Source organism: Natrix helvetica (assembly GCF_964273705.1).
Source record: "Natrix helvetica genome assembly, chromosome: 15".
Classification (NCBI taxonomy): domain Eukaryota; kingdom Metazoa; phylum Chordata; class Lepidosauria; order Squamata; family Natricidae; genus Natrix; species Natrix helvetica.
In genome coordinates this window covers 6,158,470-6,173,993 of record NC_138565.1, presented here as the reverse complement: position 1 = coordinate 6,173,993, position 15,524 = coordinate 6,158,470, and the positions used below count along the sequence as shown (strand labels likewise).

The 15,524-nt window shown below is 42.9% G+C and overlaps 2 protein-coding genes across 2 annotated transcripts in view; both read right to left on the bottom strand.

Moving 5' to 3' along the window:
* The window catches only part of PIP5KL1 (phosphatidylinositol-4-phosphate 5-kinase like 1), a 10,482-nt gene extending 5,768 nt beyond the window's left edge, over positions 1-4,714 (bottom strand). The window contains exons 1-4 of the mRNA XM_081967023.1: positions 4,497-4,714; positions 3,498-3,692; positions 1,910-1,960; positions 983-1,137 (exon numbers count right to left, since the gene is read on the bottom strand). Of these exons, the coding sequence (XP_081823149.1) occupies positions 983-1,137; positions 1,910-1,960; positions 3,498-3,692; positions 4,497-4,520 (425 nt within the window). The 5' untranslated portion in view covers positions 4,521-4,714. The remainder of the gene's footprint in view (positions 1-982; positions 1,138-1,909; positions 1,961-3,497; positions 3,693-4,496) is intronic.
* A 1,505-nt stretch (positions 4,715-6,219) lies between these two features.
* On the bottom strand, positions 6,220-14,855 carry DPM2 (dolichyl-phosphate mannosyltransferase subunit 2, regulatory). The gene is made up of 4 exons (XM_081967750.1): positions 14,735-14,855; positions 12,989-13,078; positions 9,388-9,490; positions 6,220-8,166 (listed from the first exon to the last, which is right to left on the bottom strand). Exons 1-4 carry the CDS (start codon positions 14,735-14,737, stop codon positions 8,108-8,110), a joined length of 255 nt encoding a protein of 84 aa, XP_081823876.1. The 5' UTR covers positions 14,738-14,855; the 3' UTR covers positions 6,220-8,107.
* Between the last annotated feature and the right edge of the window lie 669 nt (positions 14,856-15,524).

Below are 15,524 nucleotides of genomic sequence, written 5' to 3'. Positions count from 1 at the left end.
TTGTTGTATTCGGGTCTTTTCCCGTGTAAGATTTTAATCTTACACGGGAAAAGACTCGAATACAACAGGACCAGCATACCTACATCCATGAAAATCTACAAATAGATAGATAGATAGATAGATAGATAGATAGATAGATAGATAGATAGATAGATAGATAGATAGATGATAGATATTAGATAGATATTAGATAGAAAGAAATAGTTATAGATGACACATGACAGGATAGATGATATAGATAGATAGATAGATAGATAGATAGAGATAGATAGATAGATAGATAGATAGATAGATAGATAGATAGATAGATAGATATAGATGATAGATATTAGATAGATTAGATAAGTAGATAGGTAGATAGGTAGGTAGGTAGGTAGATAGATAGATAGCTAGATAGCTCGATAGATAGATGATAGATAGATAGATGATAGATAGACAGACAGACAGACAGACAGAAGACAGACAGACAGACTAGGTGGGTAGGTGGATGTATGGATAGACTGATAGATGGATAATAGCTAGCTAATAGATAGGTAGATCATAGACAGACAGATAGATAGCAGACAGGCAAACTGGATGGAAGAATGGATGGTAGATTTGAGTAGGTGGATGGATGGATGGATAGAGATAGGTAGATTGACTGATAGATAGATAGTTAATAAATAGGTGGATCATAGATGACAGATAAACTGGATGGATGGATAGACAGACAGAGAGATGGACGGACGGACGGACGGAAACTAATAGATAAGTAGATCATAGATGATAGACAGACAGACAAACTGGAGGGTTGGATGGATGGATGCAGATCAACCGACAAACAGACAGACTATAGGTTGAGTAGGTGGAAGGAGGGATGGAGGGATAGATAGTCGATAGAGATAACAAAATTAATGTAGTTTGGTTTGGCTGTCGGTCCTATCCGGTACGAGACTTTTAAAAAGAATTTGTCCCCTTGGGTTTCTCCCTCCCGATGCCTTACGTGAGGAAGAAGTCAGCTCTGCTTTTCGAGTTGCTAATGAACTGCAAGTAGGAACTCTCACACGTCAAGGACTTTTGGAAATCCGTGTCCACCATGCCCAGATACTGCCGGAAACGGGCAAAGACGGGAGCTGCGTAGGTCCGTATCTCGTAACCCTGCAGAAGAACGGAGCTGGGGAATCACCTCAAGAGGCAGACAGAGAAGTGTGGGAAAAGGTCAACGGAGAAGACCTGGTCTACAGTTTGCCTCCCTGGGTTGAAGAACCAATTGATAAAGGTATAGTTTACTAGAGGTCAAGTGAATGACAGCAACAGGAAAAAAAACGGAGCTAAGGAGCGGCGTGTCAAATTTTCCCAGATAACTTTCCCTCCCTTAGTCCCATGCCCAGGGGTGAGATGCTACCAGTTCGGCCTGTTTTAAATGCTTTAAAAAGTAAAAAAAAGAAAGAAAGTTCCCACGATCAGCTGTGCCCTGTAACTGTCGGAACTATTTTTTAGCATTTTTTTTACTACGTATTTGTCCGAACTAAAAAAAAAAGACAGAACCGGTAGGAAAAAAAATTGAATTTCACCACTGCCCATACCCATTGCTTGTCTTTCTCATTGTCCAATCCATTTTAAAAAGAGATGTTTTGGGAACCATCCCTCTACCTGTTGGCATTCTTCTCCCGGGGAAAACGGCCTTGAAGACGCCCTCGGTTCTCGCGCGAGAACTATTCTCACAGCACAATTTCACTTTCCCAAAAGCTCTCGACCTCCCTTCCAGCCTCCCCCTTAGGGTTCGTGGCAGGGAGGTGGCAAGTTCTGACACCAAGTCAAGATCGAGATGCTCGGGGGTGGGGGAATGTCAAAGGTAGCTTGCTCGTCGCTTTGCTTGGTTCTGCTTCTAGGTTTCATGGGCTAAGACTACCAACCCGGCTGTTTTTACCTGATGATACTGCTTAAGCACCCTGGTAAAATCAGACGGCTTCTGCGACTCCTAGAGAGGAGAGAGAGAGGGGAAATGATGGGAGTTGGTAGACCCTCCATTACCACCTGGTCTTCTCAACAATCATGGAAACCTTACCATCCTCAGAGATCCCCTGCTACGGCGCCCAGGAAAATATTATATATGTAGTGTTATGCCCAAATATGGGAGGGAGCATACTGCTTCCCTTTTGCCTTTCAGCTCCACCCTAGAAGCCTTTCAGGCAGGAAACCATTTTTGTGTAGAATTTGTGCTGATAAATAAATAAAGGGAGACTAGTATAGATCTATTTCAAGCTATTTAGCTCTCATCAGCTAGCCATACCCTTGCTGGGATTTGAACCTGAGCTGTTTTTACATATTAGGCAGTTTTGCATTAGCCTCTAAGCCACAAGCTCTCCTCCCTTATCCGCTGAGCCAAGGAAATGATTAAGTGTTATGCCAAAGCACCTCAATCAGCACAAATGATTTCGCAAAGTATAGTATTGTGCAGGCATGCACAGCGTGCGGTGCCTGTGCGAGCTTCGACAAGCAGCAGGGGCGGTGGAGTGTGCATGCATGCATGCGCAGCGCATGTGCACAAGAGAATGCACGGCGTGAGCACCGAACCGGTAGCAACAGGGAAAGGAACCCACCACTGATACACATACATACATACATACATACATACATACATACATACATACATACATACATACATAATAGTGTTGGAAGGGGCTTTGAAGGTCTTCTAGTCCAGCCCCCTGCTCAAGCAGGAGACCCTAGATCGTTCCAGACAAATGGCTGTCCATTCTCTTCTTCAAAACATCCAGTGATGGAACAACCACAACTTCTGAAGGCAAGCTGTACTACTGGTTAATTGTTCTCCCTTTCAGGGAATTCCTCCTTAGTTCCATCTTGCTTCTCTCCTTGGCGAGTTTCCTTCTGTTGCTTTTTGTCCTGCCTTCAAGGACTTTGGAGAATATTTGTGGCAGGTCCTCAAAAACTGAAAACCTGTTATCATGTTCCCCCTAGTCCTTCTTTTCTCTGGACTAGCCATATCCTGCAACTGTTCTTTATACGTCAGCCCCAGTCCAGGAGCCTTCGCAGGCAGTCGCTTGCCAGTAAAATGTAACATATAATGGTTCGCCGTTAAAACGGCTGCCTGCTACGTGCTAGTCGTTCCCGACTCTAGGGGGCGGTACTCATCTCCGTTTCAAAGCCAAAGAGCTGTCCGAAGACGTCTCCGTGGTCATGTGGCCGGGATGACTCAACGCCGAAGGCGCACGGGACGCTGTTCCCTTCCCACCAAAGGTGGTGCCTATTTTTCTACTTGCGCTTTTTACGTGCTTTCAGAACGGCTAAGTTGGCAGAAGCTGGGACAAGTCACGGGAGCTCACTCCGTTACCCGGCGCTAGGGGTTCGAACCGCCGAACGGCCGACCTTTCTGATCGACAAGCTTAGCGTCTTAGCCACCCCATCCCAGACGAGCCGTTAGCCAAATCCTGCAACCGTCCTTAAGTTTCTAGGACAAGATTTCTAATCAACCCTGTAGTCTTTCTGGAACTTACCATGCTGACCGGTTCATCAATGGTTTTCTGGATGGAGGCCTTCAGCCCATCTTTGAGCATACAGGTGAATTTAAAATATTCATGCTGTTCGTTGATTTCGAAGAAGCCCAGCATCTTCCATTGCAGGCGGACTCGCGAAAGCATCCTTTGGATGGCTGACCAGGTCCGGTGTGGCCTTCGGTAGGTGACGTTGGACTGCAAGGCCGAATGGTTAGGGCAGGTTAGCCAAGCAGAGAGGCAAGGGGTTGCCAGACCAATCGAGGGTTCCTTCTTGGTCAGGCGGTGCCAAACTCTGCTTTTCACTGGGGAGTGGAAAAGTCTCGGGGTGGGGGAGGGAGGGAAGAATGATTAAACCAGGAAAGGAGGTAAGAGAGAAAGGAGAAAGGAAAGCAGGAAAAGAGGATCAAGGGAGGGAGGGAAAGCAAGGGACAGAGTAAGGAAATAAAGAAGAAAGGGAGAGAGGGAGGAAAGGAAAAAGGAAAGAAGCGAAGGAGAGAGGGAGAAACAAGAAAGGGTCACAGAGAAAGAAAGAAAGGAAAAGGAAGAGAGGGAAAGGGAGAAAAAAAGAGAGGGACACAGAGAAAGAAAGAAGGAAGGAAAGGAAGAAGAAAGGAAGGAAGGAAAGAAAGAAAAATTCCCAGCTGGCCTCTCCTTCTTCTCCAAGCCTTGAAGTCCAATTTCATGGAACTAAAATCAGAACGAATTCTTTTTAAAAAGCCAAAGGAAATTATTAAAGGGCCGGGAAGCAATGGATGAATTCAATGTATTGATCGATTGCTCCCGGAGTGTTCAATAATGTAACAATTGAGCAACTTAATTGTGAGATTCTTAACTTCCTAGGTGAGAGGGAGAGGGGGGAGGGGAGGGGAGGGGAAGGAAGGAAAAGGGAAGGAAGGAAGAAAAAAGGGAAGGAGAGAGAGACAGACCCATAATCGTCTTTTAGAGAGGCATCAGTGCAAGGGGAAGAGGAGTGGAGAAAAATAAGATTCCTAGAGATACCTTCAAGTGCTGGGGCGAACCCATGATGCCGGAGAGCCAAGGGGAAATCAACCAGAGATCGCTTGATGGTTCTTGTCTCCTTAGAAACTATGGAACCCAGTGGGAAAGCTCAGATGATGTTTAACCGTCAGTCAATGATCCTGCTAGGATTCCATCCACAAGGACCAGGAGAGGTTTACACGTCCAACTGTTTTGACCGAGGCTTCCCAAGAGTATGAAGCAAACTCCTGGTCCCAACAAAACAAACCCTTTTATTAATTGAGTGTGAATTCTGCTCAGTCACTTTGAAGTCTTTCAAAGGAGGATTTACGGTCACAGACCTTATCTTGCTTGGAGAGCTGCCAGGCCGATTTCTGCAGAACTTGGCCAGGAGTCTCGGAGAGTCACGAACCAATGAAGCGAACTAATTGCCTCCTGCAAACTCCACTCCCCTTTCGCTCCTCTTTTATTTCCACTGGGAGGGGCCATTCATCGTCCACCTGTGGCCTTCCTCCCAAGTGGACCCCTGTTCTTTAGCTGTTCTCTCCGTCTGGCAACTCAGCGCATGCGCACACTGGGAGCAGGCTCCAGCTGTTCTTCTGCCTCACTGATGTCTGACTCCGAAGGCAGCTGAGAACTGTCAGACGGCCCATAAGATGGGTGGATAGCAAAAGCACTTAAGACTTGTATACTGCTTCACAGCCCTCTCTAAGCGGTTTACAGAGTCAGCCTCTTGTCCCCAACAATCTGGGTCCTCATTTTACCCACCTCGGAAGGATGGAAGGCTGAGTCCACCTTGAGCCGGTCAGGATTGAACTGCTGGCAGCCGGCAGAATTTCCCTGCAATACTGCATTCTAACCATTGTGCCACCATGGCAGATAGATAGATAGATGGATGGATGGATGGATGGATGGATGGATGGATGGATGGATGGATGGATGGATGGATGGATGGATGGATGGCGGGCGGGCGGGCGGGCGGGCAGGCAGGCAGGCAGAAGAGATATAGATAGATAGATAGATAGATAGATAGATAGATAGATAGAGATAGATGATAGATAGGTAGGTAGGTAGATAGATGATAGATAGATGATAGATAGATAGATAGATAGATAGATAGATAGATAGATAGATAGATAGATGATAGACAGAAGAGAGATATAGATAATAGATAGATAGATAGATAGATAGATAGATAGAGATAGGTAGATAGATAGATAGATAGATAGATAGATAGATGATAGATAGATAGATAGATAGATAGATAGATAGATATAGACATAAAAATAGATAAGATAGCAATAAGATTTATATACTTCACGGTGCTCCTCTAAGCAGTTTGCAGAATTAGCATCTTGCACCCAACAATTTGGGTCTTCATTTTATTGACCTCGGAAAGATGGAAGGCTGAGTCAACCTTCAACCGGTTAAGATCAAAACCCTGACAGTTGGCAGAGTTAGCCTGCAAATACTGCATTCTAACCACTACACCACCACGGTTGCTATAAGCGTTTAGGAGCTACTTCCATTCTTTAATCAGCCAGAGTTGATAAGAATTCTGCTTCCTGGGTTGTTCTCTTTATTAAGGACCAGAAACTTTTTTTTTTGCAAAATGAAAATGGACTGTAGGAGGAGGCCTGGAACAGCCCCTCCCAAAGCCACAAACAAAGTCCACAACCTTATCATTCTCCGACAACGCGCCGAGAATCACCCGGAAGCAGAAGAGGCAGGAAAACCAAATTACTACAAGAAAAAAATATATTTATTGTTCGACTTCTTCACATAATCAAGCCCCTAAGAGAGAAAACTGAGTTTTGAATACTGAGGAATGGAGCTATGTTGCAGAAAACGAGATCCAGAAATGTATTTTGGTGAGGGAAACATTTGAATGGGGAACCCCCATTTTATGCACATCTGTATTTCAAAATCTTTTCTGAATTATTAATGCAAATGCACAAACATTAATCCTTCTCACTTTTCTTTAAAAAAAAATGCAATGAAAGTGAAGATTGGAAACTTCAAAGGGGACCAGTTAAAAGGTAATTACAAATATGATGATCCATTTCATTTTGGACAACGAACTAAAGAAATTAAGACAGCAATTCTATGACAAAACACCCCACAACATCTTCGCTATTCCTACCCTCATCCAGTAAACAAACATTTCTGCACGGGGATTTAACGAGGACATCAGCAGAGGATGCTTTTGTGAGTGAAAAAGAAACTTTTGAATAAGTCTTTTGAACTGTGTTTCCCCCCCCCCTTACATCATTCTAAAAAGCAGAGACATCACCCTGCCAATCAAAAGTGTGTCTAGTCAAGGTTATGGTTTTCCCAGTTGCAATGGATGGCTGTGAAGGTTGGACCATAAGGAAGGCTGAGCGCCAAAAAATGGAGGCCATTGAATTATGGTGCTGGAGAAGACTCCTGCGAGTCCCTTGGACTGCAAGGCCATCCAATCGGTCGGTCCTAGAGGAGATCCACCCTGACTGCTCTCTAGGAGGCCAGATCCTGAAGAAGAAACTCAAAGACTTTGGCCACCTGATGAGAAGGAAGGACTCCCTGGAGAAGAGCCTCATGCTGGGAACAATGGAGGGCAAAAGAAGAAGAAGGGGACGACAGAGAAGGAGGTGGCTGGACGGAGTCACCGAAGCAGTCGGAGTGAGCTTAAATGGACTCCAGAGGATGGTAGAGGACAGGAAGGCCTGGAGGAACATTGTCCATGGGGTCAAGATGATTTGCAACTAACAACATGATCCATTCCTTTTTGGGGGATGAACTAAAAAAACTAGACAGCGGTGCTATAATGAAACATCACAGGACGTCTTTGCGATTCCTTCCTTCATCCAGTAAACAAACTTTTGTGCCCCGGGACTTAATGAGGACATCAGCAGAGGATGCTTTTGTGAGTGAAAAAAGAAACTTTTGAACAAGTCTTTTGAACTGTGCGTGGTTTTTTTTTTTTTTACAGCATTCTAAGTGACAGGAGTGGACCTTATTTGTAATTGCTGTTTAACGGGGTCATTCGAAGCTTCCAATTAGCACGCATTAACATCATTTGAACGGTCACTTGGCTCGAGAGGTCAATCATTTAAAAAAGAAGAAGAACCGATCTGTGACAAGAATAGGTTTCTCCCTATGCTGGAAAAACCGAAGGGCAATTCTGGAAGGATGTCTCCATCCCTCGGGGGCGAGTTACAAGTTTGAGTGGGCGCTCGCACGAGAAAAGATCAATGCAATCCAGAGACTCAAAAGTCACCACAAAAGTCACACGAGACGATGCAGGAGAAAAGCAGGATTTAAAAAAAAAACACACACACACAGACACAAGACACAACTAGAACCGGGGCCTAGTAAACGACAGTCCTAATCGAATTTCCGGGCTAAATTTGGACCCTTAAGAAACAACAACCTCGCTCTGGGATTTCAGATTCGGCAGCACAAATGTAGAGATCTCTGCAAAATGATTCTCTTTGGTTCACAGTTTGGAAACTCGATCCGTGCCTGGATGGGGTGGGGGAGGATGGGATCAATCCTGGCCCCCAAATATCTTGCTGATTGCCGCACCGTCGCCCCCGCCCCCCAAACTGAACCCTGGAAGGGATCTCCCATCTTCCTCTTCCTCTCTCTGTTCAAGCAGTCTTTTTTTCCGATTTCTGATTCTTCCACATCACGATCGTTATAAAGGTACCTAAGGAGACACAGAAAAGGAAAAGTAGAAATCTTCTACGCCCTGGTCAAAGGAAAACAGAAAAATTAAAATACAGGGAGCCCTCAACTTACAGCAAGTTCATTTGCAGATCCCCTTTTACAACCTTCCGGAAAGCCAAGTCAAGGGGAAATCAGATTCACCTAAGAATCATGTTACTAACTTAACACTTGCAGGGATTCGTTTTGTGGCGGAAAAGGTCAGAAAAAGGGGCAAAATTCACTTTAAAAACATCTCGCTTGATGCTCTCTGAACTTGCCTGTAGCTCAGGACCCCTCCTTTCTACCCTGAGCTACAAATATTTTCCTTTGATGTCTCATTTAGCCACAGAAATGCTGTGCTCGATTGTCGTAAGTCGAGGACGAGCTGTAGATAAAAATGCACCCAGGATTCATATGTGATCACTGGAAAGAAGGTAAAAGTTCCCCTCACACATATGTTCTAGTCATTCCTGACTCTAGGGGGCGGTGCTCCTCTCCGTTTCAAAGCCGAAGAGCCAGCGCCGTCCGAAGACGTCTCCGTGGTCATGTGGCCGGCATGACTCAACGCCAAAGGCGCACGGAACGCTGTTCCCTTCCCACCAAAGGTGGTTCCTATTTTTCTACTCGCATTTTTTACGTGCTTTCGAACTGCTAGGTTGGCAGAAGCTGGGACAAGTCACGGGAGCTCACTCCATTACGCGGCGCTAGGGATTCGAACCGCCGAACTGCTGACCTTTCTGATCGACAAGCTCAGTGTCTTAGCCACTGAGCCACCGCGTCCCTCTCACTGCCCCCCCCCTCCCAAAAAAGGATGCTTAATTAAAACTCAAAAGAAATAAACATCTAGCCAATAACGGGACACTAAGGTTCGAATAGATGAATGGATATCATTATTGGTTTATTTGTTTACATGTTACATTAAGTGCCTGGTTTTCCTTCTTTTTCTCCTTCACTTCCGTTTTCCTTCCTTAGGTTTTGATCGCTGTTTCAGCTCGTGTGGTGCCAGGGGAGGGGAGGGGGGCTAGATAAACTTTTTATTTTAAATATACATAAAATATTAAAGGTCGAGGTTTCCGCAGAGCAGATCAGACAAACGAGATCAAAGGAAGCAAGGAAGACTTTCTAAATAACCTACGGAGTATTTTCAGGGGTTTCTTATGTTTTTTCGAGGCTCCCCCCCCCCCCGTTGGGTTAGCCGCCCCCAAACTGGAATGAAACTCACCAATAAATAGCAGCAATACCAGTCCGGCCGCCACAGGAATGATCACTGAATATTCTCGGGGTAGGAAGTACTTGTGAACGAGGTGGTCACTTTCAATGAAGGGCTGAGAGAGAAACAGAAAACGTATCAACGACGCCAGGAAATATTGGCTTAAAATTAAGGATTGGTTGAACAGAGGATAGTATTGAAACCAGAATTATGTTTATTTGGTATATTAGGCCCAGAGATGGATAAGAAATATCAATATATAACATTACACTTACTATAGGTATAATTGTAGGTAGCGACTATTTTATAACATAAAGATCTCTGCTATACTAAATGGACTAATGATGATGTAATGAACAATGGATACACATATGAATTGAAATATCTAATGACTATATGGATTGATAATTAACAATGGAAAATTATATTTGGAGTTGTGGATGATTGAAAACATTATGGTTAACTGAAAGTATAAATGTGTAATATGAATTAATGGGAACCTCTTGACTTAATCCTTGTTCTTATTTCTTAGAGACAGGCGATATTATAACTCTATAAAGACTTACTGTTACCTAATAGATAATTATGGATTTAAGGAAATAAGGGCTGTCACTAATGAAAGAATACTAATAGTAATTTGAACACACAACGCTCAATGAAATATTTAGTTATGTTTCATGGATAATCAGTGATTTTATTCTTAACTGTAAAAAGCGCTGCACAAAAACTTGTAACCAACGACATGCTTGATGAAATCAAGGAAAGTTGTTTTTTTTCCCCCCTCCTTGCTCTTATTCTGTATGTGTTGTCTTGTCTTTTTTTTTGAAGAAAAATAAATAAATAATTAAAAAAAAAAACATTACACTTGCTCATCGGTGCAAGAATCGCCTTTGCACAAAATTGGAAACAAAAAACTACACACACACACACACACACACACAATTGCATGGTAAACAAATGCGCTGAAATGGACAGGATGACCATGGAGTTAAAATGAAGAGAAGAGTCAGGCTATTATAAAATTTGGAGTAGACTGTAAGAGTGGCTAGAGAATAGAAGCCAAAATCAGAAAGAAAAGTTTTGAAAACTATCGAATATACGATGAAGAAAAATGCACGCATGTAAAATTTGATTATATGCACTATACCACTTGATTATAATATGATTATTACAGTATCATTAGAGTTGTTAAAAACTAAGAGGAGGCAATACAAATAAATCGCAAAAGCAGAATATACATGCTGAGGTGGAAAGCTGTAAAAGTACATTATGTTGTTATGTCGTTTGTGGTTTTATCTGTTTTGTATTCATTTTTTTCTTGCTCTTTTTAAACTTGAAAATGTTTGATAAAAACTATCGTATCAACAAGCGAGCAGAGGAAAATCTTTCCATGGGTCCCTCAAATATAGCAACTTGTCTTGTTATTTATTAAATTTATACGTTGATAAGGCAAAGTCGTCATAAGGCATCTTCTGTAGATAATAGGTAGGCAGAGTGGTAGCTGCTAGAAAAAAACCAACGTTGGGTGGATTTTCTAGCACTGATGATGTCACCTAGTTGGGTTGTGAAACGTCCGCAAGAAAACAGCTGAAATCAGAGAGCACCAAGGACCCCACAGTTCTCCTCCTGCTCCTTCATTCCCTTCTAGCACTGATGGTGTTACCTAGTTGGGTCGTGAAATGTCTGCAAGAAAACCGCCAAGCTCAGAGAGCACCAAGGACCCTCTCATAAGCTGCATTGTTAAGCTGTGCTTTTTATTCCTAGATTGATATGGTTTTATTTATGTGGTGGTAAAGCATCCAGAGTCCCTTAAGTGAGATGGGCAGGGTAGACATTTAATAATAATTCAAGTTAAGTTGCATTGTTGGGTGTTCTCGTCCCATGTGAAGGGGAATTGGATTGTTCATAGCTGTTTAAGAGGACAGATTATTCATCCATCCATCCATCCATCCATCCATCCATCCATCCATCCATCCATCCATCCATGTATCTATCTATCCATTGTATATATATCTCTCTCCATCGTGTCTCTTTTTCTCTTGTCTGTCTATTTATCTATCTTCTCTCTCTCCATTATCTCTATCATCTATCATCTATCTATCCATCCATCCATCCATCCATCCATCCATCCATCTATCATCTATCTATCTATCTATCTATCATCTATCTATCTATCATCTATCTATCATCTATCATCTATCTATCTATCTATCATCTATCTATCTATCTATCTATCTATCTATCTATCTATCTATCATCTATCTATCTATCTATCTATCATCTATCTATCTATCTATCATCTATCTATCTATCTATCATCTATCTTTCTATCTATTTTTCTATCTATCTATCATCTACATACCTATCTACCTATCTTTCAATCTATCCATAGCTCTATCATGTAATCATGTATCATCTATCTATCCTATATTCTCTTGCTCTCTCCATCATCTCTTTCTCACCTTCCTTCTTTCTTTCTTTCCTTCCTTCTTTCTTTATCCATCCACTCAACCTGTCTGTTTATCTATCTAGTTGGCTGAATCCCTATCTCTATATCACATGACCAACTGGAACACAAGACATTTATAAAGCGATGGAGAATAGCATAAGAAAATCGGGCTGATGATGTTACCCACTCTGGTAACAAAATGTTCAGAAACTAAATTGAAACAAGCTCGGAGAGCAAAATTCTGCCAAAATCTAAAACCTGAATTTATAAGTATGTTCTATTCCCAATCTCTCTCTCCCCGCCCTCTCCCTCCCCATCCATCCATCCATCCATCCATCCATCCAGACACACAGAAAAACTTGGAAACTTGGTTGCTTGGAAAGAGCTCTAATACAGGGAAAAGTGGAAGGAAAGAGAAAAAGAAAATGACCAGAATAAGGCAGATGGATGGATTCGGTTCCAGTGGTGATGGGGACGTTGTGGGGAGCCTTGAAAGAACAGGCAAGCAATAAATCATCATGGAGATAAATCAATGAATCAGTTTGCTGTTAGGAGGGGGGGTGGAAACAAAATCAACTTGATGGCCCACAAATAATCAAATTAACACGAGAGGTATTTCACGAGAAGAGTCCTCCACTCCTCTGCTCACAATAGGATCTCTTATGCCACCAGGCTCGAAATTTTGGGCAATCTGGAACTACGCTGCCCATGGTCTGACCTAAGCACAGTACACAAAATTGTCTGCTACAACGTCCTAGCTGTCAACAACTACTTCAGCTTCAACTGCAATAACACACGGGAAAACGATAGATACACACTCAAGGTTAACCGCTCCAAACTCAATTGCAGAAAATACGACTTCAGCAACAGAGTGGTCAACGCCTGGAATGCTCTACCTGACTCTGTTTTTACATCCTCAAACCCCCAAAACTTCAATCTCAAATTGTCCACTGTGGACCTCACCCCTTTCCTAAGAGGTCGGTAAAGGGGGAGTGCATAAACGCACCAGCGTACCGACCGTCCCTTTCCTACTGTCCCCATTTATCTGTATTTACTTCCTTTGCTCACATCCATGTTCATACTTATGTCCTGCTATCTTGTACATGTTTGACAAACTAATGAATAAATGAATAAAATAAATGCTGGAGAAAACTCAGGACGTACCAGGACTATGATCCAGATGGTGTAGTAGGCGAAGAGAACCAAGCTGAAGGTCACTAAGCCATACCCAACCAATTGGTCACTCACCGTGGCCTGAAAACAAAACAAAAGCAGAAGAAATATTTATTTCATTCCAAACTGGAAAAGGAAGTTCCATTCAATAAGCAGGACTCTCTTTTTTTTTAAAGAAATGCATCTCATTGTACATATGTTGAGATCAATCAATCTCATTGTGCATATGTTGTGCGCTGACAATAAAGAATTATTAATATTAGTCTTATTTTCTTCATCAAACATGAAACTCAGTCAACTGAACGTTCAAAAATGTATCACAAATACCATTGACTGGTGCTGATGGTTGATACGGGTTGCTGCCAGCGTCCTAGGAATCAACCAAGTACCTTCTTAAAATATAAGATGTTCCGAGTAGCGCAGGTTTTTGCAGTTCCGCTGGTGTTATTGCAGGAAGCTGCAATTTGCTGATGTATCTTATAAAATTCTTGGACATGGTGCCAAGTGCCCCGATGACAATGGGTATCACTCTTACATGTTTCATCCATAATCGGGTAGTTTCGATAGCCGGGTCGTGGTATTTCGTGATTTTTCCCAGTTCGTTTTCTTCGACTCTAGCATCTCCTGGTTGTTGTTGTTGTTGTTATTGTTAATCTTTGGTGAGATTCACAGCCTTTGGGGCTGGTTGGTAGCCTAACAGCTCGAGTCCTAACCAAGGACCTAGGAACTATTAAGGTAACGTCGGAGGATATAAGTTGTTCCAAGTAGGGTGGTTTTTTGTAGGGTCAGAATGTTCAAGTCAGGTAAATTTAGAATTTCCAAATAGCCAGGTAGCCCTTTAGGTATTGCTCCAAGGGCTCCAATTACAATTGGGACAACACATGATTTCTTTTTCCACAGTCGCTCAACCTCAATTTGCAAGTCCCGGTATTTTGTGATTTTTTTTCTTGCTGTTTATCTTCAATTCGTGCATCACCAGGTATTGCAGTGCCAATGAACCAAACTTTTTTTCTTTTCAACTATTGTTATGCCAGGTGTGCTGTAGGCCAAGTGCCTGTCAGTCTGGATTTTGAAATCCCACAAGATCTTGACTTTTTCATTCTCTAGAACCTTCTCAACCTGATGTTCCCAGGGGTTTTTGCTGTACTCAAATCCAAACGTCTGGCACAATTTCCAGTGAATGATCTTAGCAACTCGGTCGTGGCGTTGTAGGTAGTCTGTTTGTGACCTCCTCTTCCTTCCTTCCTTCCTTCCTTCCTTCCTTCCTTCCTTCCTTCCTTCCTTCCTTCCTTCCTTCCTTCCTTCCTTCCTTCCTTCCTTCCTCCCTCCCTCCCTCCCTCCTTCCTTCTTCTTTCTTCTTCTTCTCCTTCTTATTAAAAGGGAGAGCAAACAGTGTTTTTTCTACAAGTTTATGGCTTTCAAATTTCTCGGTGGTTACTTTTCGCAAAAGCAAATAAAACAACACGCATCAAATAAAAATAAATCTGGTCACCCTGCATGGGTTTTTGCAAGGTTTTTGCGCTCCGAAGGCAACACCACTGGAGACAGTGTAGCCAAGTCGAAACAGGCAACTCCATATTAAAAATAACAATGAACAAACCCCACACTTTTAACCCAAAGCACTGCGCCTTCTCACTTTCTCCTCCCTCCCAATTGTTTTGCAAAAGACAGCAACAAAAAAGCCTTTTGCAAAAGCAACCGAAACGACCCTTCCCCCTTGCAAAAAGCGAGCCTCACCATTGCAATCCGCCAAGCCCGCCTCGCTCTTCTGCAACTTGGCTCTGCGAGCTGAGCCAGGATGACCTACTTCCGGCCACGCTGGCCAATCAGGAGCGGAGAGGGCGTGCGAAAGTTTCCCACGGACAGTAGAGTTCGGGCCAGAGGAAAGTGCTAGAGGGGCACCTACTTGGACTTGCTGAAACTTTTGAGGGGGGAAAAAAACTCCCCGGGCAAATCAAAGACTTATTCAATAGTGAAGAGTCAGAAATGATTCCGAGTTTGCTTTAATTTTTTTTTAATTTTTAATTTTTTTTTGGGGGGGGTGGATTAGGGAGATCTGCAATGTAACGCAATTTGGATAGTAAGAGGATGAAGGGCACAATTTCTTTTTTGGTGCTGTCTACCTTAAACAGGTAGTCCTTGACTTATGACCACGGAGCCCCAGATTTACGTTAAGTGAGACATGTGTTAAGTGAATACTGCCCCATTGTACGACTTTTCTTGCCCCTCCCCGTTTTTAAGTGAATCACTGCAGTTGGTAAGCTAGTAAGAACAATTACAGCTAGTCCTTGACTTACAACAGCAAGGAAGCTCAACATTTCTGTTGCTAAGTGAGACATTTGTTAAGTGAGTTTGGCCACATTTTATGATTCTTTCTTGCCACAGTAATGTGTACTACTGCAGTTGTAAAATTAGTCACAAGGCAACGAATCGGGCTCCCCTGTGGACTTTGCTTGTCAGAAGGTCGTAAGAAGGGATCATGTGACCCCAGGAACATGGGAACGGTCATAAATATGAATCAGTTGCC